Here is a 22,786-nt window from a genome sequence, read left to right on the forward strand (position 1 = left end):
ATTATCACGTTTTGATTTCATCGTTTCTAGGACAAGGCCGTTTCTCTGCCAGAAACATATTTTTTTTTCTTTATAAATTAGGTTTATCGAGAAAAATTACATGCACGAGTTGTTTCTCAAACGCCGGCTGAATCAATATCACAAGGAAGTTGATAAAGTACAAGCGATAATATTTTGTTCATGTTTGCAAAATAATGCAACTGTAAACAATAATCAACTCGATAAACTATCATAAAGAATCTATATCAATATTCAAGCTAGACTCACTGGCACACCAAACCAAGAGTGCCACGAGTATTCCACTAACACAGTCAGCGCTCGAAATGGACACCATTACTAACCGGAGTGCTCGATAAGTTTACGAACTTATTAACATAGTTATGTATCTACTTGTATGTGTATTTTATAAATAATTGTATGTAAGTGTGTTCGATTTTTTGTTATATGGCCTATCTACTTCAGTTGGTTAAATTAATTTTACCACGAGACGAAGCGATGATTTTGGTAATTTTATGATCCGAAACGGCGCTCCGATCCATTTCGAGCCCTGCGCAGACCGAATGCCGAGATATCACAACATCAATCAAATCAGAAGGCACATCTTCACATCACAAAAGCACAAATATATAGGTAAGTACTTCAATGTTATATACTTAATAATATTATAACCATAGAATAGAGGTGCAGTACCTGCGACCTCATGGTCCATTATCTGTGTAGCTTATCTTATCGCGATAGAGACGTAGCTTTAAGAAGCCTAGACGAGTTCGCTGTCTTGAAATAGGTAGCTAAATGTAACTTAATCACGGGCGACTGATGACCCGTGACTGGTGGTCGCCTGGTCTTGCGACAATAATAAGGGATTTGAGGTAGGTGGGAAAAAGTGACCATAATTGACCAAACCAATCGTTATTGGTTAGAAAATGGGTTTAATATTAAGTAAAAGAATTTATATATCGATTTCTCATTTAATTAGAAATATAATAAAAGTGGAAAAAAAAGTAATAAAAACATATCCTATGTTTTTGTGCAGTTATTTATATAATGAGATTGTTTTTTGCCTTGACTACACTTTCTTCTCCCTTTATTTCGTCGCCGTAGATGTCAAGGGAGCCAGTCCACAAAATCATAATGCTGAGAAATCGGCGCGCAAAGATTTTGTGTGACAAAAAAAGGAACAGTTTTTGTTGTAACTTTTTTATTTTTAAAGATAGAATTGTGAAACTTTGAACGTAGATACTTTGTGATATTATCTTTTTATTATTTTGAATGAATAACTAAAAAAAATTGTATTTTAAAAGTAATGTGTGTTATATCTCTTGACCACTGAATATTGACATGTACAGTTGGCATACTTGTGCGGTAGTCAAAAGAGTTAGGCCTCTTATGCCTGTTGAACACTGAGAATTTGTGGACAAAGCACTAACATTTTGTGGATATACTCTAAAGAAAAGTCTATTATTGACCTTTTATGGTGCCCACCTTAACCTAGAATCTACCTGATTTCATTCAGTATGTGAACATAGTCGTCTCTAAACAAAAAGTTAGCTTTTCAAAAATATAATTACATTGTTGTTTTAATTTAATCAAACGCTTTTTTTGTAGTACTTATTCCATTTTTAATCAATAAATTAGGACCGGTTTCATCCGCCTCAGAGGGACATTTTCAACTTGTTCATTTCAGTTGAAAATGTCCCTATGAGGCGGACGAAACCGGTCCTAATTTATTGATTAAAAGTGGAATAAGTACTACAAAAAAATTGCGTTTTATTAAATTAAAACAACAATACAATGCAGTTACACCATGAATTGACAGTTAACAAAATAAAAGAAAAAAATATATAATTACAATTAAGTTACAATAAAACTAGACACACATTTTAATCATCTCCATCGCTCTCTGAGCTGCTGTTTTTCTGAGTTGGACGATCTTCAGGCTCCAAATTTTTATAGAAGTCGTGATAGGTTGACGGAATGCTACCTTTTTGGCATAGTTTTGACAGATCTTTTAGTTTACCTTGGTCAATTCTAGGTTTGGAACTGTACAGCCTTGGTACTTCTAGGGTAGGTACGTTTCGATGCCGTCTTCGCTGGATTTGTAGTGACTCAAAGTTATTCTGGCTCAATTGGTATTTATAAAAGATAGTCGTGGGTTCACCTTTGCGATATTGGAACCACTTTACCTTTAGCCACTTCATTTTGTCTCCATTTTCCGACAGAGTTTTATTGGTCATCACTTGACTGCAATATTTCTTGTAATCGAAGAAGTCGGAATATTCCATTTCCACAACCTTATGGTAGGGGTTACTAGTTTTCGCGGTACGGGCGACCATATACCATCCTTCTGGTGTGAATACGTCCACTTTCCTTCCTCGGGCCTCTATTGTGGAGTGCACAGAATCGCACTCCATTTCGGAGTGCCCTGATTCCATAAATTTTTGGTTTATTGTGTTGATGGGCAGCTGTTCCACGGCACGTAATAACATTGTAGATACAACTGAGTTGCGATTTTGACCTGAAGCTGTATCCGAATACAGAGTTACTTCTTTTTTGGGGCCTACTGAAACCAAGAGCTTCCACAGGCACGTGGCGACCTCCGAAGCACCCTTTGTACCTGCACCTTCATGCCACATGTAGTTCGTCGCTTGTCTAGTAGCCAGGTCATACACTGTGAAATTGTAGGTTTTCAGCTTTTTGGTATAATACAACTGTCCTACTTGCAAACTTGGAGTCAACAATATTTTTTCCAGATCCATGGTAAAGCAACTAATTGTTGGATCACACATAGCTTGGGCCTTGTCGATTTTTTTGTGTTCTCTCGCTTCCTCTTTTCGAGTCAAGTGCAGTTTGTATTCCTCCTCGTCTTTTGCCTTCTCTTCGTCTGACTTGTTCTTGTACTGAGTACAAAAGTCACACTGATCCTTTTTAGGAGTGTGAAAGCCGTAGTTAAATTCTGTGACAAAGATCGATTTGTAGAAGCCGTGCTTTTCTGGTTCAACATTATGCTCCTTGCAATACTCTACATAGTCCATGTAGATACGAGTCTCGCTCAAACCAGAAGGCAAGTATTTTCTCTTACTGCTGCTCCGGCAGTAATGGGAAGCAACTACGGGCAACGATTTGATGTGGTCCCTGATTATGTTCCTCACTTCCTCTGGTTTTTTGTTGGGCGGTTCTTTGTGACCTCTCCGATCTATATCAGTGACACCTGAAGGAGTCAACTTTTTCATTGCATTTTCAACTTTTTTGCTCGAGATGTCATATGTCGCCAAAAAGAACTGTTTGCACACTTGGGCTCTCAATTCATTACACATCACAGAGTATTGCAAGGTATACTCTCGTTTGGTGCAGTCTCCATGGTACCTTCGTTTCACTGGGATACGATTTATACTGTTACCAATGAAGGCCCATCTTGCTCTTTCGGAATCCAGACTCAGATAGTCGGCCAACATTTGCTCCCGCTGTGATTTTCCTATTTTGGATGTGCATTTATAATGGCACTTACAGTTAACTTCTCTTATCGCCCTTGCTCGAATTTTTTTTCCGGATCTGCTTTGATATTCGCTGCCTGCCATTCTCAATATCTTTTGTGAATTCCGCTTCCACATTTTTGGGTTTCGCTTGCGTTTCCTACTTAAATCATCTGTAGTCTGATCTGTAGAAGTGGGGATGGATGATACAGGATTGTTACTATGGTTGCTCTCGGTTATTTCAGAAGTATAAGTTCCTGAAACATTAATGTTGTGTTGATAATATGCAGGTTCCTGCTGGCATGACTCATTTGAATCTAGTAGTGTTGGTGCCAGGTTGACGTTCCAATCTGTAAAACAAAACAAAGTAGTTTATTTCTTTGAAACTACCAAGGTAAATATTAATAATTTGTTATTAGCAAATGACTCTCTGATGGTCACAGGTTTTAATCAAACCAACAATTATTGATAACCAACAAATTAAAATATTGACCTCCCACGTGTGTGCTTGGAGAGACATTTTGGAGCTCTGTATATATGGCTGGACGAGCAATCTTGTCCGGAGCTTGCATATTCAGCTCGAGGTCTGCACATCCAGCTTGTACGGCATTCCCGTGAGAGTCTGTAAAAGAAATAAAACTAATACAGCTTGCGCACACATTACTCATTGCTGTCAAAGCAGCCTGAATCAACATTTTTAACTAGTAAGTGTTTTTAGCTCAATATTTCATCGACACTTACCTTTACGGGTATGTTGATTAGTAGAATTTAAAACGGCTGCAACCATTAGTCTCCCACGTGAATAGTTCATTATTTAGCACCTTTTCTCACTGAATCACAACTGAATACAACAATCACACTAAATACACTGAATAAAAATGCTTACAGTCGCAAACCCAAAGAAAAAAGATCACCAAATAAACCAACCGCAATGTTAGTATGAATAATATGACACGATACAGGTGCTGGCGTGAATAACCCGACTCGCTAAACTCAGTTTTCTCTGTTTCTTATGCTGAGTTAGAGCAAGACAACACTATAAATCTTTGTCGAATGTGAGCCGAGGCGTGCGTACCGGGCCACAGATTGAGCGGGAAGTCCCAGTGGTCAACAGCGTTAAGTCACATAATCATGTGAAATTATTCGGAAGTCAAAAGACTTATGCGGCTTGTCGTCATTGACTACTTTAATGTATGTGTGCTAGGTCTATTGGCAATTTACAAAATACTCATACATAGGGCTTTTTGTGGCTCAAATCCATTGACCACGGCATCTTTGATGGTTTTAAAATGCTTTTGTGTACTTAACTCATTTTCGCCAAATGTGTGGCTTGACTCCCTTGACATCTACGGCGACGATTTATGAAGCAATAAAATCGATTTTGGTAGTTTTATTGATACCATTCTTGAGCCCTTCCTCTGTTGAACAAATTTGTATTTAATCTCAAATCTCAAAAATGAAAAAAAAAATGTGATGAGCCTATTTTTACCGTGTACCCTTCAATTACATTAGTACTATTAGGCATAAAGTCCATTGACGCAGCGAGTGCGGCGCTCGCGCAAAATTTCTACAAGTGGCGCGTAAATCATCGAAAATACAACGTAATCAAATACGCCAGCGCACACTGGACTTGACGATGCCTTGTGCCCTGCCTGCCGCATGAGTCACCGTTTTTCGCTTCTCGGCGATACGATTTAATGAAAATACAAAGAAGTCCATTCATTGAACACGGCTACCAAAATCACGCTGCTCGAAGCGTCGTCGATCGACGGGCGAGAAGCAATTATTTAATAACAGAGAACTCATTGTTTAATTTTATTGCGTGTCCGATGTTTCGCTGGTAGAATAATGTCATCGTGAATATTAATTACAAGCCCCGAAATAATATAATATTTTATTGCTTTGTTATGAGAGGCGCTGTAATAATAATTATTTTGTGCTGCTTGAGCCGCTTATTACATAGGTGAAGGGTAATGCGCGGGTGGGAGGGGGCCTACTCAGTAGTGAGCGCGTCGAGCGCTTTCTTGGTGGGCTTTATGCCTTAGTAGTATTACAGTGTAGGTATCTAAATGAAGTTTCTCGGATGTTTTAGGATACATCTAAGTTAATGCGGCCTTCGAATAAGAAAAGGTTCCTTACTAGGTATAGAAGTAAGTATAAAAGAACCTTGGCCAAGTCTCAAATAACAGACAAAATGGTGATTTATAAAGTGTTGACGCCCTTTCCTGAAAAAAAACCGGTTACTTATATGTATTTTCAATTCATGGCAATACAGATTGCATGAAATAATATCATCATCATCAGCCTGAATCTATCCATTGCTGGATGAAGGCCTCTCCAAGCTGATTACACTTCTCTCGGTCCTGTGCGTTGCGTCGCCTCGTACTTCCGCAGAACTTAACCATTTCATCGATCCAGCGGCCTCTAGTTCTACCTAACGGACGTTTTCTACTTCTTCGCGTTATGCCCAGTATGCACCTCTCCATACCACGCTATGTTACTGGCAAGTTACTTGATCTCTCTTTTACTTAGGGTCCATGTTTTACCGGTATATGTGATTACGGGAAGTACACACTGGTTGAACACTTTGCGCTTTAGGCACAGTGGTAGGTCATTTTTGAAGACATTACTCAGGCGGCCTGTGCTTTTTATGAAATAATATAATCACATCAAATATAAACTATGTACCTACAGTTATTCTCCATTGAAAACCAATGCATTTATTGACTTAGTATGTTACAAATTATTAGCACGCTCCAAATCGGGTAATTTTAATCTAAAAAAATATAAACATCGTTTTATTTTTAATCAAACAAAATCAACCACAAAAATAATAAAAATATAACCCTAACCCAGTTACCTAAACAAACAAAATTTACATAAGAATGAAATGATATTTCAAAAGATTCATTCACGCGATGGCCTTAAATCAGATTGAAAAAGAAATAGTTTTTTTTATTCTGCTTTATTCCTATGACGTTCGTTTTTCAAATTTGTTTTAGTTCCTTTTTAACCGGTCCCTCCAAAAATAGGCGTGACTGATTATTTTGTGCCCCTTTGTTGGCACGGCGCGGCGACGGGCGCGTGCGCACAAAACTATTTTTATAATATCGAATGTCCTTTTACAGATTGTCTGTATATTCTGCCTATATTAGAAAACCAAGCCCCAACTGGGATATGGTAATAAAAAGTACGTTTGATTTCAAAGCATCACACTTCCACTTCCTGCAAAAATTAAGATTCGTCAGTTGGAGACTGCAGAATGGTGACTTTACAAAAGATGACCTACTGTCATGATTCAAGCGATAAATTGACAAACGCTAACTGAAGTAGGGAGTAAGATCATGTTAACCCGCGTGTTTGAACATGTACCGAACCGAAAAAAACGTTTTTTTTTATTTCGGTCAATTTATGGCTACGGCCCTATGTTCTAGCTTAACCACTGGGAAATGCCAATAGAAATGGCGTATTTCAAAAAAAATACTACCTTATTCTTAGGTCAATAATTATTATTATAAAACAATCATTATTAGTAGTATGTTTTATCACATTTGAATGGTCAAAGACATAGCTTATAATCAGTATCTTTAGAATTATCTTCAAATTTGTTTTTTTTTATAGTAAAATGCCTAATTCTTGTCAAGAGATTATAAATATAATTTTTTATCGTTAATATTTCACTTTATAATGTTAACAACAATTTTACTAATTGTTTTATAAATACGTTTAAAATAATACTTAAATCTAAAAAATCTTAACACCACACAATGGAGATTTTATTCTATTTTCAAAGCATGATCCTGGACATTCCTTAAACGTTGTAGATATAATTTTGAAGCCATATTATCCTTTATATTTATTTTAAACATTTGATGACTGCATAAAGTATTTTTATTACATAACATAGTATTCTTTAAACCTCTCGCTCTAATGTTTTAGAATATAGTCATATTTCAGTACATAAATGTGCAGTGGTGTTAAGATTTTTTACATTTATTAATTTTTAAACGCATTTATAAAACCATCAGTATAATTTATGTCGACATTATTATAGTGAAATATTTACGATAAAAAATTATATTGATAATCTCTGTGATCCCAAATTTGACAAGAATTAGGCATTTTATTATTCAAAAAATGGGCAAGATTAACACATTTGAACATAATTCTAAAGATACTAATTATAAGCTATGTTTTTGGCCATTCAAGTGTGATAATCATCCTACGAATAGTGATTGCTTTATAATAATTATTGACCTAAGAATAAAGTAGTGTTTTTTTGAAATACGCCATTTCTTTTGGCGTTCCCCAGTGGTTAAGCTACAGCATACGGCCGTAGCCATAAATTGACAAACTATAGGATAATAAGGCTTCAAAATTACATAAATAGATTATCTACAACGTTTAAGAAATGTCCAGGACCATGCTTTGAAAATAGAATAAAAGCTCCATTTTGACCCACGCTGAGCACGTCCGCCCTTAAGCTTAAAAAAGATGCAAGGCTAGTCCTGTTTAGGCTAAATGTAAGCCCAGTCATATTTTAAAGTTGATTTTACTTTCTTAATTAAGTATATCATTTTCTTCTTTTACATAATTATAAAATTGGGTGCAAATGTCGATGTGTTATCAGCGCTCGATAATTGTACGAAAATATTAACTTAGTTGTCTTATGTTATGGGTATTTTATAAAAAATAAATGTGTTATATTTTTTGTTATATGGTCTATTTAGCTTTGACAATTATTTTTTCCACGAGAAAGCGATAATTTTGAGGATCATATGAACCAGAACGGCGCCCCGGTCCCTTTCGAGCCCTGTGTGTTGTGTTTTTTGTAATGCATACCTATTCCAAACCAAAATACATCGGTTTGGTGAACATTGAACATTGTATATTATAAACTCTAACAAACGACCTTTAATTTTTGTTTTCCAATGCGGATGGGAAACATTGCATATTATAATGTTCTAGGTCTAGATTAGGTAAAACGACAGAAAACAAACATCTAGGTAGGTACCAAACTTCTCAACCAGAATTTCGTTTTGACACAATAAATCTGAGTTAATGTTATTTACATTACGGAGACAATATAGGTAGGTTTGCTGCAGATTCGCCTTTATGCAAATGTCAATAAAAAAATATAAACATTCCATTTTTAAATTGATTAAAAATGCGCGCGTTGAATAGACAATATGGCGGGTTCTGAATATTAACGCGCCAAAAGCGTAATCTTCAAAATTTGTTTATTTATTATTCATTGGCCGTAAAAGGCAGTCTGCCAGGAAGCGGATGACCCGGCATTGTTAGGATCATCATTAAATTTACTACGTATGTACGTCTACTATTACTATTGTAATCAAACAGGATAAAAAACTGCATATAAAAAAGTGTTGATAAATGTGAAAACACATTAAAAAAACGTGGCTCGAGATAAGGTTAAAAATAAACCTGATAAATAAATAATTTATCAACGATTCTCAAAATCCACATTGTCTGCTTTCAAATTCAACTACCAGCGGTCGCCAAACCGTCCGAAATGGCGGTTAACCTAATTATGGCCCAAGGCAGCCATGCCAATCGATCTACTCAGTAGTGACACTGAGGCTTTCGTTCAATTTGAGGAAATGATCTGTTCTGACTTATTAGTTCATTTGAGTCATTAGGGATTTTCGTCAGTTGGAAACATTAACACACGAATCTATTTTTTAATCATGACGTCACACTATTTTAGAACAATCAATCATGTAATGATTTAAATCATAAAAATTTGCTTATGGTTGGGCTAATTATGGTCGCTTATCCCACCTACCTTAAATCCCCAGATATTGTTGCAAGTCAGCAGTTACGGGTCATGAGTCGACCGTGATTGCAAGTTACATTCAGTTACTTCAAGACAACCGACGCGCCTAGGCTTATTAAAGCTAAGACTCTATCGTGCTCTATGTGATACGATACGACCGAAGCCGCGTTAACCACAGAGTTACTCACCTAAAACGCATCTGTTAAACCTTCGTTGCGCCAAATCTGATACGGTTTGAGCGAACGTCGCGTCTATCATACACCGTATACCTGTCGTTATCATTTATCCCAAAACCAGTGACATTCCGAACCGTTTACCAGCCAGTGTCTGGTATCCTGTTTAAACCCCCTCCCTTAGATCCGAAATTTACCAGCATCAGCTTCAAATTACAGTCCACTGCAAAAAGCGTTACGAGCTTACAAACACCATAAAACTGTATGTATCATTCACTTAAAGGCTGGTGACTCTTTCACATGGAACCTCTGACTCTGACTATGGAAGCGTAGCTTTTTAGCAATAACGCTATTGCATAACCATACCACATAAACATCAAATTCGACAGTTTTGACAGAAAATATGACATAGCTATATCGACGCCGAGCAAGAGAAAACGATGCAATAGGATTAATCAAGAGCAGTCGGAAATAATAATGGTGACACTAATTAAATTTACCCTATGTATAATTCATGCGTAGTAGAAGAAATCGCAATCTGCGCAATTTCAAGGTTAAGTTATTTCACTATAGCGGGCAGGCTCTCACTCATGTAATTTTAATCAGTTATACACGAATGTCGAATGACTGGTCCAATGCGGTTCGGTTGGTACATGCATATCAAAACTTTATGTCATCATAAAGAGACATCACATTCACAGTGCTTTCCTTACATTGATATACTACTAGATGAGGAGTTCCCATACAAGTGTCATTTTAAAAATGTACCACAAAAGAAGATGTTACGAATATCGTCTTCTAATATTTCCTTGTCGGTATAATGCGTTAAGACTGTTAACATGGATTCCCGAATTTCGGCCGTATTGCCCTGGCTATAAAACTAAATTTGCGTTATTGGAATAGTGACCCTAAGGGTGTCTGCAACCCAAAGCTTGCAAGCTACCAAAAATTCATGTCTGAGCGGACAGAGCAAGTCGTCATGTGCTGACTATTAGTTAGAGTAGGATGCAAGCTAGATCGGGCTTACTCATAATTATTGCCAGGTCGTTTTCGAGACAAATATTAAGTGAGCTTATATCGAGTTAAGTCCGCTGATATTAAAACAGTAAGTTTTAACACTGGCCGAGTCGCTGAAAATCGGGCGTCATTTTAAGAAGCATATGATTCATCCAGTAGTATATCAATGTTTCCTTATAATATTTTGTTCGCTGAATAAATAATATACACGTGGCGATTTATTATCAAAAGTTTGGGACTATTGATGCGCGACGAAATAAATATTTTTTCTACCCAAAAACGCGACAGCATGTTCTGCTTCGTCTCATAATCCGTCACATCTGCAAAACTTAAAAGCGACTAAAAATAGAAACCCTTTACGAAACATACGGCAAATAGGTGATTATGATTATTGTGGTTCTGTGATGCAACTCTGCCGCGGATTCAAAAATAGCAGATACTAGATAGATACAGTGCGTCTAGAACAGTGGTTCTCACGTGAAATTTAGCTGTGGCCACACAATTGACACTGACAGTTTTATGGAAACGTCTGGTGGCGGCACCAAAGTTCACTTTTGTGTGATTGTAAAAATTAAGGCTAAACAATGGATCAATTTATTTATAGACAAGTCCATTTAATAAAAGACATTTGGACATTTTAGTACATATCTATTTATTTAAAAAAAAAATGGAAATTCCTCAATACTTCCTTTTTCTAATGCGAGCCGCATGGCTGCTTCTAAGTTAAAATATATTATCATGTCAACTTGATTCGATATTTGTTTTTTTTATGAAGACGTGCATTACACTGAATGATCTTTCACACAGTTGGTATACAATATTAGGAAAAATCGATAATATTAATAAAGCAATTATTGTTGCCATATTTGGTCCCACATTTAAATAAATGCGTGAAATTGTATACCGGCAGTTAAGTCATTAAGTCAGAACCGAACTATGTCATACAATACGATCTCATTACAAGAACACATTATGGATCATTTGAGCGTGGAAAGAAATTTAAGACAAGTCATGTGTATTCAACCAATTTCATAATTTTATAAATATTTTTTGAAATATTATTCTGTGAAGCGCTGGTGGCCGCAGCAAAATCCTCTGGTGGTCTCACATGAGAACCACTGATCTAGAATCTAGAACTTCATAATCGTTAATTTTCATAATCCTCCCCCCACCCTTCTCAGATACTGGATATAACCAAGCCCTCCAATTTGATCTCTCTTTTTACCGCACCCATAACAGTTGAGGGATCTTGTTTTGAATTTTGATTTTAGGACTCTCCAGTGACTCTCCAGGTCAGCAAGATGTGCTAGAATCAGAGCATTAGAGCGGAGCTCGGAGCAGGAGCACGGAGCAGTGGAGCAATGGGGTTTTACCCGGAGTAGGAGCGGAGCCGGAACACCGAAAATTTGTAGTGCTCCACTGATCCGGATGTTTTTTTATTATTATTAAATTGTCCTAAAATCCGATGAAAAGATTATATTTGACACTTTGCAACACTGGAATTATTTTAAATACGGCCAAATGATAAATAACCTCACTTTTTTGTTAGAATATAAGAATCATAAAAAATCCAGACAACACAATAAACCCACTGTAACCCATGTTGTCGTGGCGGTTTATCGCACATCACAGGGGTGCCTCCAAATCTATCAGCGTCACAGACCTCCACGTATTGTGGAAATGTTCCAATATTCTGTAGAAAGGGTGTATGTTAATTTAAGTTGTTTGGTCTAATTGTCTGTTTAATGAAAATAATGAAAAAATATGTAAGTACCTAGTACGTACTAAGTACTTACAAATTTGCAGATATTTTGACAGGAGGATGGCATTCTAAGTCTGCTTAAGCCCCTAGGTACGTCACTGCGTCTTTTGCTATGTAAAAAAAGGAATGTTTTTTTATAATCATGGAACTGACATCTTTAACTGGCATTAATTTTATTTTACCTCTGTTTCTAAATGTATTCTGTCAGGAAAGCTTAGTTATAAATCGAGAGTGTTTAAAGTAAATGAGAAACCACCCTCCTCTGAAAGTCTCAAAGCACCATTTTCCATTACTGGATTAGCAAACAGGCGACAGCGCCGTCAAAAGCATTGACGTGCCATTAATTAGATAATGTCACTAATTGAGTGCAGCGCAAACAAGAGAGAAATTATCTGCGACAGAAAAAGGGAATGACACGGTAACCAGTGACGTCCCGTGGGGCCAAGCAGACTATGCGCCGTTATTCGAAGGGCGACAAATTCAAAAAAGAATTCATACTACCATCTTACTAAATCTTGAGAGACGTTAGAAAAGCATAATATCCCATACTTATACTAAGTATTTAGAAATAAATCTATAACGAGTTCATTTTTTTTGTTCTCAGAACAAAATAATAGTCCGGTAAATGACATGATAGTAATTTAACATTACAATTATTACTGCTATGGAAAAGACTCAAAAATATCTAGATGCCGATGATCGACGGCCCTCTTAGTTCAGTGTGTAAGGCGTTGGCTCCTGGTTCGATTCCCGTTGTAGTCACGATATATTTATGTGATTTTCTTAAAAACTGGGTGTTTGTGATTGTTCAACTTCTATTACTGATTATACCGCTGTTTCACTACACTACTGTCATTGGAACTAATATCCATCACGGCCTGTTGTAGTGTAAAAAATAATATAAAATGTCCCCCCTATCCATAAGCTAAATAGAAATAGAAGTCGTGAAGATTATCAAAGTATTCACTTTTATGAATACAATTATGTTTAAGTATTGAAAGATTAGTTATGAGGGTCGGTTTAGAATTTAGATCTTTAGTAAAAAAAGATATGAATTACTGATTGTAACAGTCACTGACTGTAACAAACTTTACGACGTTAACGACAAATACCTAAAAAAACCCTATGAAAAATTTTACTTATTTTTGTGTTATCTTCTTCTTTGACCATATTTGCTCCTCAGTTAGAACAAAATAAATGCCTTCAAGAATCCCTGTCGCCTCGCCAGTCCCAGGCCATGCCAGCATCTCGTAACCCCATGGTATGCAAACTGTCAAAATAACATTTAAATAATCTGCTTCAATAGTTACAGCTCTCCAGTAACTAACTGTTCCGGTGACTATTATTTTATTTTATCTCCATAAAAGGAAAATGAAACTTTGATAATGATATGCTAGTTACAATTAAAAGTCTTTCGACTTTATCGATTCTTGAAAAGTCCAGAATTAAAAAAATATTTGATCCTATTCAGTTTTTATTGGAGATTGGTTTCTCGAGAAATTTATACTATATTAAAAGGTAAGGTACCATAAAAAAAAACAAAAAAGAACTCAAATTTTTAACAAGTTTGTTCCTTTTCTACTTTAATTCTATTGGCCCAATTCGAGTGCTTAAAGTCAGACAACGTTATCTACAAAAAAGTGTTTTTTTTTTTGAGATAACGTTATTTTACATTTACGGCTACATGATAGTCAAACAACGTCATGTCAATCTTTTCTAATTTCTTATTAAATCGTCAGTAAAGTTTCACGCTAATTACATAAGTTACCCTTGTTTTCATATTTTTTTAAAACTATCCCTATAAATTTTAACATCATCATAAGCAAGATAAATGTACAATACACAATAAATTATAAAATATTAACATTAGGTTTTAAATAAACATTTCCCTTGTTAAGTCACAAGAATCTAAAATAACGATTTTTGGCTCTCCTGTAATGTTGCACTTTTGTAGATAGTGTTGTTTGACACTAAGCCCTCGAATTTACTGTTTACATTCAGTGGTGTTATGAGCTGCCAATAAATTTGTTGGAAATTTTCCTATCAGTTCCGTATAAGAGATCTTTTTTAGAATTGTCTGAAAAGGATAATATAACTATCGTTTTCAGATTCAATTAATGTAGACCGTTTTATCGACTTAATGCCTGCAACTGATATCTGAAAACCGAGAAACGAAATCCCTGATCCCTCATTATTTATTTCTCGAGATTTCTCAATCCACAACTGTCAATCATATACAATATTAAATTCGTAGGTTCCTATGTATTATATAATAATACCCAGCAGTTGTATATTTCTCTGTAGTTGCATACTCTATGAATATAATATAGAGAAGTGAATGATACTGATAAATTGTTAAATTGATCTGAAGATGGACCACTTTCTTTCAACAATGACGTTGTATAAAAATAACTTTATCTCGTAACAATATAACTAAGCCACAGACCACAATAGGAATAAATTGGCGCCAATCGTTAGGGTTGCCATCGTGACGTTGAAAAATACAATAATAAATCATTTATTTAATTTAACACATCATACATACTTCAGCTGAGGCATGGTCTAAAAAGATCGTGATTATGCGACGCGCAGATTGTGCAAACGACGTGTGCAGAACAAAACATAATTTGTCATAAAAATTCAACATGCGTCCGTTTAAGTAATGTTATGTTTATTGTTATATTGATAATAATAAAAATAATAATAATATATTCATTGACACGTTTTCTTTTTCAAGTAAATGCTTAACGTGTTTTTAGTAATCTCTACACGATTTAAGAATATATTCCTCCGACGCCATCACAAAACAAAGTGACGTGCTTACAGTTCGACTATCGCTCTCCGATTGGCAACGAGTCCGAAATTTCGTCCCACCTATTGTTGAAAATTATTTGCCGTTTCACTGAAGTATGCTCTTAATCCCAAAATATAATATTATGTAAACATACAAAAAAATCATGTTAGCAAACTTTTATAATAAAATTAATAATAATAAAAATGTATTCGGTTTTGCATGGAATAAGGAAGCAGACAAGGGTACACGTTGTGATAGAGATCGCTAAGCAGATGAAATGACAATAGGCTGAATATGTCGCTAGGCCAGGCCAGTGGGCTACCGCTGGACAAATGCCATCATACAGTGGTACTCAAGGATGGTTTGGTTTAGGCAGGGTTTAATTGATTTTTAAAACTAATCAATACCATCTGTAAATCGTAGTCTTAGTTCAATAAAAACAAATACGTCTGACTAACAAAGTTTAATGTGCACTATTTTTGGCGGATCTTAACAGCCTACCTCCACCCTTCGCTACTGGTATGTAGGTATAATGCAAGTCGTGGTGATCCACTTAAGAAAAATACCAACGAGCCGAACGCCGACAATATTGCGCGCCAATTAATCGTACCCTCAAAACACTAACTACACTCGTGTTCGTATTCAATGTTCAGGTTCGATTCCTGGGTCTGGCAAGTACACATATTGTTTTTCAATTTGTGTCTGTCAGGGTATGGACCTAATACGTTAAGCAAGTGGCTGACATCCATTTCTCGTAAAAAACAAAATCTGTTAATACAAACCTCTACTCTGTGGAGGCCCATATGATCCTATTAGGATCGGACATAGTCGGGGGAAAAATATTAGAGTACTATGTATCGTTCAATTAACGTCTTCAGACGAGTTGTGCCAACCCTACTACGATCGCGGTAGGCTCGCGGTAGGGACAAAAAAGGCACGTTCAGTTCGAGGACCTCTGCAGTCCTTTTAAGGCACCAAGGCCAACCCACCAGATATACCACACCACGCAGCCAAGGTATAATAATACCATGTTGGGCCGTACATCATTCAGCCCTTAAAAAATAACAAACGTATCTGTCTTGCAGGGCTATTCTACATGGAAACACGGTTCCGTTATTTTTATTGCTCCAAAATAACACGGATACCACTCCGTAGCAATTTCATAAACAAGGTGGTTAACTACAATAATTAATTGTTAGCACAGTGAACACGTCTCACTTGATTCTAATGTGATACATTAATTTTGGAATTAAGTAAGACGTGTTAACTATGTCACTTAACAAAATTTGATAGCTCCCATATAACGCGGTCATGAGCGGCCGTGTTAAAAAATATCACGTCTAACTATCATACTTATCACTTTTATTGCTTTTGGAGTTAATATATTGGTATAGTTTTACCGTAATTCGGATCATATGAACTTAGCAACGTGAAGGCAAAATGCATTGTTTATTAGGATTGGATGTTAGCTATTTAATAAACCCTTATTCAATGATTATTTGTTAGATAAAGAGTAACAGTGTATCCAAGTACAGTAATATCCTTAGGAAATTGCCCCGCCCTTAGGCAGACTTAGAATGCAGTCCCCTTCATTTTTTTAAATTGTATTTTTTTATGTATCTACCTACGTATTGTACCTACGTTTCTATTTATTTTCGGCTATCTTATATCTAGGTATATTAAAAGCCATTTATTTTGTTAAAATTTGTTGCAATTAAGTATCGCTCATTTAGCATAGTAGTCTATGTGCGTGGGTGCGATACCCGAGAGATGCAGGTTCGATTCCTGCGGGGTGTCTTACTTTTTTCAAAAAGATTTTTTCTATCGGTTATAATATATTTTCTCAGAAATGTTTTCAAAATTATGTACCTATGTTCAATACATATTACTGTGTGTCTGTTAATTAAGAATATGTTATTCTTTGGTGGTTAATATAGTTTTTTGACTATTCATCACTCTCTGTTCAAATTTACAACGGACCCTAGAAAATTCTGAATAGTTTTTGAAAAGCTGAAAAGTCAATATCGGGTAGGGAAACATAAATCACCGCTAAAGATATTTTTGAAGTTGTACTTATTTTGGCGCGTTTGGGAAAATAGATCAGTGTATTTTTGGCGTATGACATGTAAGACATAATTTATTTTTTCACACGAAAAAAACGCACTCAATTGGATTCGAACCACCGATTGTTCGGTTATCAGCCGAACGCACTACCTTTACGCCACAGTATGGTACAGCAATCGCGACGATTATACAGTATAATATTACGGTTTAGAATTGTTCCGTTGCCTAGGCAGCGAATTTATTATTGTCGGCCATTTGCAATTCCTTACGTAAACAAACTATTAAACGTCAGAGTGACAGTTAGTACTTTAAAGATAATAACAACGAGAAACCATTATATAATTTAGTAATATAAGTTAAAGTGTATAGAAATAAACCAACGGCGTTCCAATAAGCGGTCCTTTTTCTTGAGTGTGTAATTTAACAAGATAATTAAGAGCTAGTCAAAGAATCTAGTTTATCATAAGTTTTGTTTTTGTTTTGTTACGCCAAAGAAGTATAACTTCTAACGTGCGTACATAAGTACACACACCGATTTTTTTTTATTCAGCGGTCCACCACTGTTATAAATATGTGTATATTCAGATTGCATACATACAGCTCGCAATATAAAACATAATTTCCTCCATCTTCGAAAAGATCAAGTGAAAGAAAGCGATCGACCCAAAAAGTTGCGTAAATGTATAAATATTATAACAATATTGCATAACCCAAAAGGTACACAGCGATAAAGTTCATCGACCGGACAGCGTCGGAAAATCGCGCCGTTTATCTGAAATTTCGGCAAGCGAGAACTGACATTTCGCAGTCTTCCTTCTGCCACACTTCTAGCTATTACTCCAAGCAAAATAATTTGGAAATGGTAAACAATTTCTAATAATATTACCCATATCATCACATCGGCAAAGTATGTCGGTATTCTTATAAAACAAAAACGCCGTTGGTTTATTTCTATACACTTTAACTTATATTACTAAAGTATATAAGGGTAATAATAATCACTCTGACGTTTAATAGTTTGTTTACGTAAGGAATTTCAAATGGCCGACAATAATAAATTCGCTGCCTAGGCAACGGAACAATTCTAAACTATAATATTATACTGTATAATCGTCACGATTGCATTATCATATTGTGGCGTAAAGGCAGTGTGTTCGACTGATAACCGAACAATCGGTGGTTCGAATCCAATCGAGTGCGATTTTTTCGTGTGAAAAAATAAATTATGTGTTACATGTCACGCGCCAAAAATACACTCTGATCTGTTTTCCCAAACGCGCCAAAAGAAGTATAACTTCAAAAAGTGTAAAATATCTTATTTTACCTCTCCCTCAAAACTGTGTTTACCCCCTCAAAACGGGTCTAGGACGATTTGGCACCGGACAACTGGACGCCACGGAATTCGAAAATAAATAGACGTTAGGCACTTATAGGTACTTTAAAAATAAATATTCAATATTATCATTTATATTTAAATGATTATATTATGATTTAATAGTTGGTGAGAATGTAAATATGCAGACGTAAACAATGATTTAATCGTGCATATGTTTAAGTTCCAACGAAAAAAGAGTTTTTTTATTTTATAAAAAGCCTTAGGCATGGTAATTCTCAATCCGCGATAAAGAATACATTATGGTAAGAGTAAAATGAATTCAAACTACTAAGTAGTAGATAGAAACTGATTAAAATACCTCGTCTACGTTCTGTATACGTGTCTACGACAGTGCGGCGTCCAATTGTCCGGAGGCCAGTCGTCCCATTCCCCCCAAAACTGACTTACGCCTCTTTGTCAGATTGACGAGGACATTACAACTATACATGAAAAAAAATCGGTGTGTGTACTTATGTACGCGCGTTAGAAGTTATACTTCTTTGGCGTAACAAACAAAAACAAAACTTGTGATAAACTAGATTCTTTGACTAGGTCTTAAGGCTATACCTCAGTTGAGGCATGGTCTAAAAAGATCGTGGTTAGGCGATGCGTGGATTGCGGGTCGCGGGTGAAAATAACGCATGCCGAACGAAATATAATTTGTCATATAAATCCAACATGCGTCTATTTAATGTTCTCTTTATTGTTCTAGTAGTAACAATAATAATATGTTTTCTTTCTCAAGTAAATGGGTAACGTTTTTAGTCATCTTTACACAATTTAAGAATTAATACCCCCGTCGCCATCACGAAACAAATTGACGTGTTCCCAGCTCGACGTTTTCTCTCCGAATGCCAGCGAGTCCAATATTTCGTCGCGCCTATAGTTGAAAATTATTTGCCGTTTCACTGATGTATCATCTTAATAATTATCTTGTTAAATTACACACTCAATAAAAAGGACCGCTTATTGGAACGCCGTTGGTTTATTTCTATACACTTTAACTTATATTACTAAAGTATATAAGGGTAATAATAATCACTCTGACGATTAATAGTTTGTTTATGTAAGGAATTGCAAATGGCCGACAATAATAAATTCGCTGCCTAGGCAACGGAACAATTCTAAACTATAATATTATACTGTATAATCGTCACGATTGCATTATCATATTGTGGCGTAAAGGCAGTGCGTTCGACTGATAACCGAACAATCGGTGGTTCGAATCCAATCGAGTGCGATTTTTTCGTGTGAAAAAATAAATTATGTGTTACATGTCACGCGCCAAAAATACACTCTGGTCTGTTTTACCAAACGCGCCAAAAGAAGTATAACTTCAAAAATATCTAGTTAGTAGAAGTTATAAGGTACTTACTGCAAGAAGGCAAAACATCAATCAGTATGTGATTATTAACAATGATATTATTCAAAGTCAGGGAACTAAGAAATAATGGGAACTGAAATACCTAACGGGTAAGGAGTGGCAGGTAACCGATCTCGAGTAAGGAAGAATCCGTGATAAACTTAAACACGTGTCAAGAATACGCCATACGTCGAATACTGACAACTGCTCTCGGTTTATGCATTGACGCTCATTTAATATTGGTGTATTACACACACTATTGCACGTCTATAATGCGTGCTTCATTTTCGTAGGACATTCACGCATTCAAACCCCTGTATCAAAATGTAGCGTATTGAATATAGCCTATCGGAATTTTATTTATTATCTGTTCTGTGTTCAGAGTGTTATTATGGTATGTAATATTTTATTATGTTACAGCAATGTCACCATATTATCATAACATGGGCATTGTGGAGTGTGCTTGCATCTTATAACATTCGCAGAAATTGGCAGTGTTTTATAAATCAGAACAAAACGATGATTATAAAACATTGCAGGCAAACAAAAAATCGCAGGCGCTCAAAACACTTTAATATGAATCTTATCCGTCTTTTGAAAAATATATTACCTTATATCTACATACATAATTAATTGTCTTAATTTATCTGTAACCACAGCACAAATAATAATTTCTGAGTTCCCTGTCTGTAACGCATGAGATAAAACATAATATGTAAATGAGAGAGCAAGACAGGAGCCTTATGGCGTAAGTTGAAAGAAAAGATACACAACGCAAATTCTAAATTTAAAAATTACAAGATAAAAAGAACTTTTTATATACCACGTTTTTAAATTTTCTGTTGAATCATATAAACTTGACAATTCTATGTATTAATAAAAACTTTTTTTTGCACTTGATAGAAATAGGTACTGAATAAATATAGAATACTGAATTGTCATTTTGACATTTCATATTGATTTCCATCGTAACGCACGTATATATTAATAATTTATTTGCTAGGACCCCCTTAACAACCAATAATAGTGAGTAGTAAATATTACTTTTTTACGATTTTTTTCCGAAACATACAAAACAGAATTAACTGAAAATGAATTCAATTCTGCTTAAAGATGGCCAAAAGTATTAAAAGAATGCATTGTCGTCGTGTTCTGATATATTCTAAAAGTTTCAAATATCTAGCTAGTCGGGAAGTTAGTTAAAAATCTTCAATCGTCCAATACAAATCTTGGACAAACAAGAAAAAATGTATACTGGACACACAAGAAAAAATCTGTACCGGACAAACAAAAATACGGGCTAATAAAAACGTGGTAAAATAAACTGCCACGAAAATAAATTTAAAAAAAAAACAAATGCTACGATACTCTCAAAAAATTTGACAGATGATTTTAAAATTTAGGTAAATGTGATATTAATCAAAATAATTTATGTTATATAATAAGCCACATCAAAGAATGTGGACAGAAGGTACTGCCACCTGGATTTTTTTCTAGTATATTATAATATAAGATAAGTACCTACATCTCTTTCCGCGGCTCTCATGGTGCAGTGAATAAGGCGCTGTTTTTTTCCAGGAGCTCGGGGCTCGAGCCTGGTGAAATCACAATATATTTATGTGATTTTTCTCAAAATTTGTGATTGTTTCACTTCGATAGCGAAATACACTACTGTTTCACTACAATATTATCATTGAGCCTCTTGGCCTGTTGTACTGTTATAAAGAATATTTTTTTCTTATGTGTATGCAAAAATATATAATATTCATTTGCACACAAGTTACAAAAAGTCACCTTCGTCGACCCTACACCTGCCACGGCAAGAGGTGCAGGACATGACAAATGGAGCGTTACGTGGTGACGTCAGTTGAGTTGAAACTAAACCTTTTAGCCGGCTCTCACATCAAAACTCGTCCGTCTGCAACGTGTCGAATACGTATATATGACGTCATCGTTATTCACAAAACACACGTTGCCAAATGGAGCTCCGCAGATTGGTCGAATGCAACTTTTTAGTTTGAAAAAACATCTACTGTTGCAATCGACACGTTGCATGCTTCTCGGGCTGCGAGTCAAAGACGCCAGAACGCATGCGAACACCTACGAATTGGTCGCATTAAATTAATATCTATACGTTTCGAGAGTTACGTGCGACTGTCGCTAGGTAGATGTGCGCGGTCTTCATATGCAACACCGGATCGACGTTCTTAGAAGGTTTGATTTATGGCTGTGTGGCAGATGATCGAGTTTAGATGTGAGGGCCGGCTTACATGACAATTATGATTCAATCACTTTGAGAAAAAATTATACAGATATAATATCTGTACCTCAGAGGTAGACGGATGCAAATCCAAATACCCAATTGTTCAGGAGAGCCAAAAAACAATTTTTATTTTAAACGAATACTCATAACTTCTAAGAAAATATACATAGAATGATCATTATTTTTTTATTCTAATTCAATTAAAGTACTTCTGGAATATGTAAGAAAGGAATAAATATAATACAATTTTATATCTAAAAAAAATTAAATAAAAAACGTAGTGTTGATTTGCATCCTTCTGCCTCTAAAGATATTTTGTTAATGTGGATTTGTATCTTATTTACCTAGCCAAAATAAAACAATTTATAAGTTAAAAAAAATTATAGGTATAAACATAACAAAGCAAAACACATTTTTTTTTAATTTTTATTATGTCATCATCATCATCACCAGCCTGAATCTATTCACTGCTGGATGAAGGCCTCGCTAATATCCAAGCTGATTCCACTTCTCTCGTTCCTGTGCGTTGCGTTGCCAAGTTTTTCCGCAGAACTTTATCATTTCATCGATCCAGCGGCCTCTAGGTCTACCTTGCGGATGTTTTTTACCTCTTGGATACCACTGGATAACTAAATTTGTCCAACGATTGTCCTTTCTTCGAGCCATGTTCCAGCCCATTTCTATTTGAGGTTTTTAGCAAACTCTATC

The 22,786-nt window shown here is 35.6% G+C and overlaps 2 protein-coding genes across 3 annotated transcripts in view; both read right to left on the reverse strand.

Moving 5' to 3' along the window:
• DAAM (disheveled-associated activator of morphogenesis-like protein) overlaps positions 1 to 22,786 on the reverse strand; it is a 551,406-nt gene that overhangs the window by 524,680 nt on the left and 3,940 nt on the right. The window lies entirely within an intron of this gene.
• On the reverse strand, positions 1,092 to 4,003 carry LOC147070764 (uncharacterized). Its single transcript, XM_085948818.1, has 2 exons — positions 3,964 to 4,003; positions 1,092 to 3,820 (listed from the first exon to the last, which is right to left on the reverse strand). Exon 2 carries the CDS (start codon positions 3,606 to 3,608, stop codon positions 1,881 to 1,883), a length of 1,728 nt encoding a protein of 575 aa, XP_085804944.1. The 5' UTR covers positions 3,609 to 3,820; positions 3,964 to 4,003; the 3' UTR covers positions 1,092 to 1,880.

This window comes from Rhyacophila brunnea, unplaced genomic scaffold (assembly GCF_057557595.1).
Source record: "Rhyacophila brunnea isolate RB1 unplaced genomic scaffold, BYU_Rbru_1.0 scaffold_21, whole genome shotgun sequence".
Classification (NCBI taxonomy): Eukaryota; Metazoa; Arthropoda; class Insecta; order Trichoptera; family Rhyacophilidae; genus Rhyacophila; species Rhyacophila brunnea.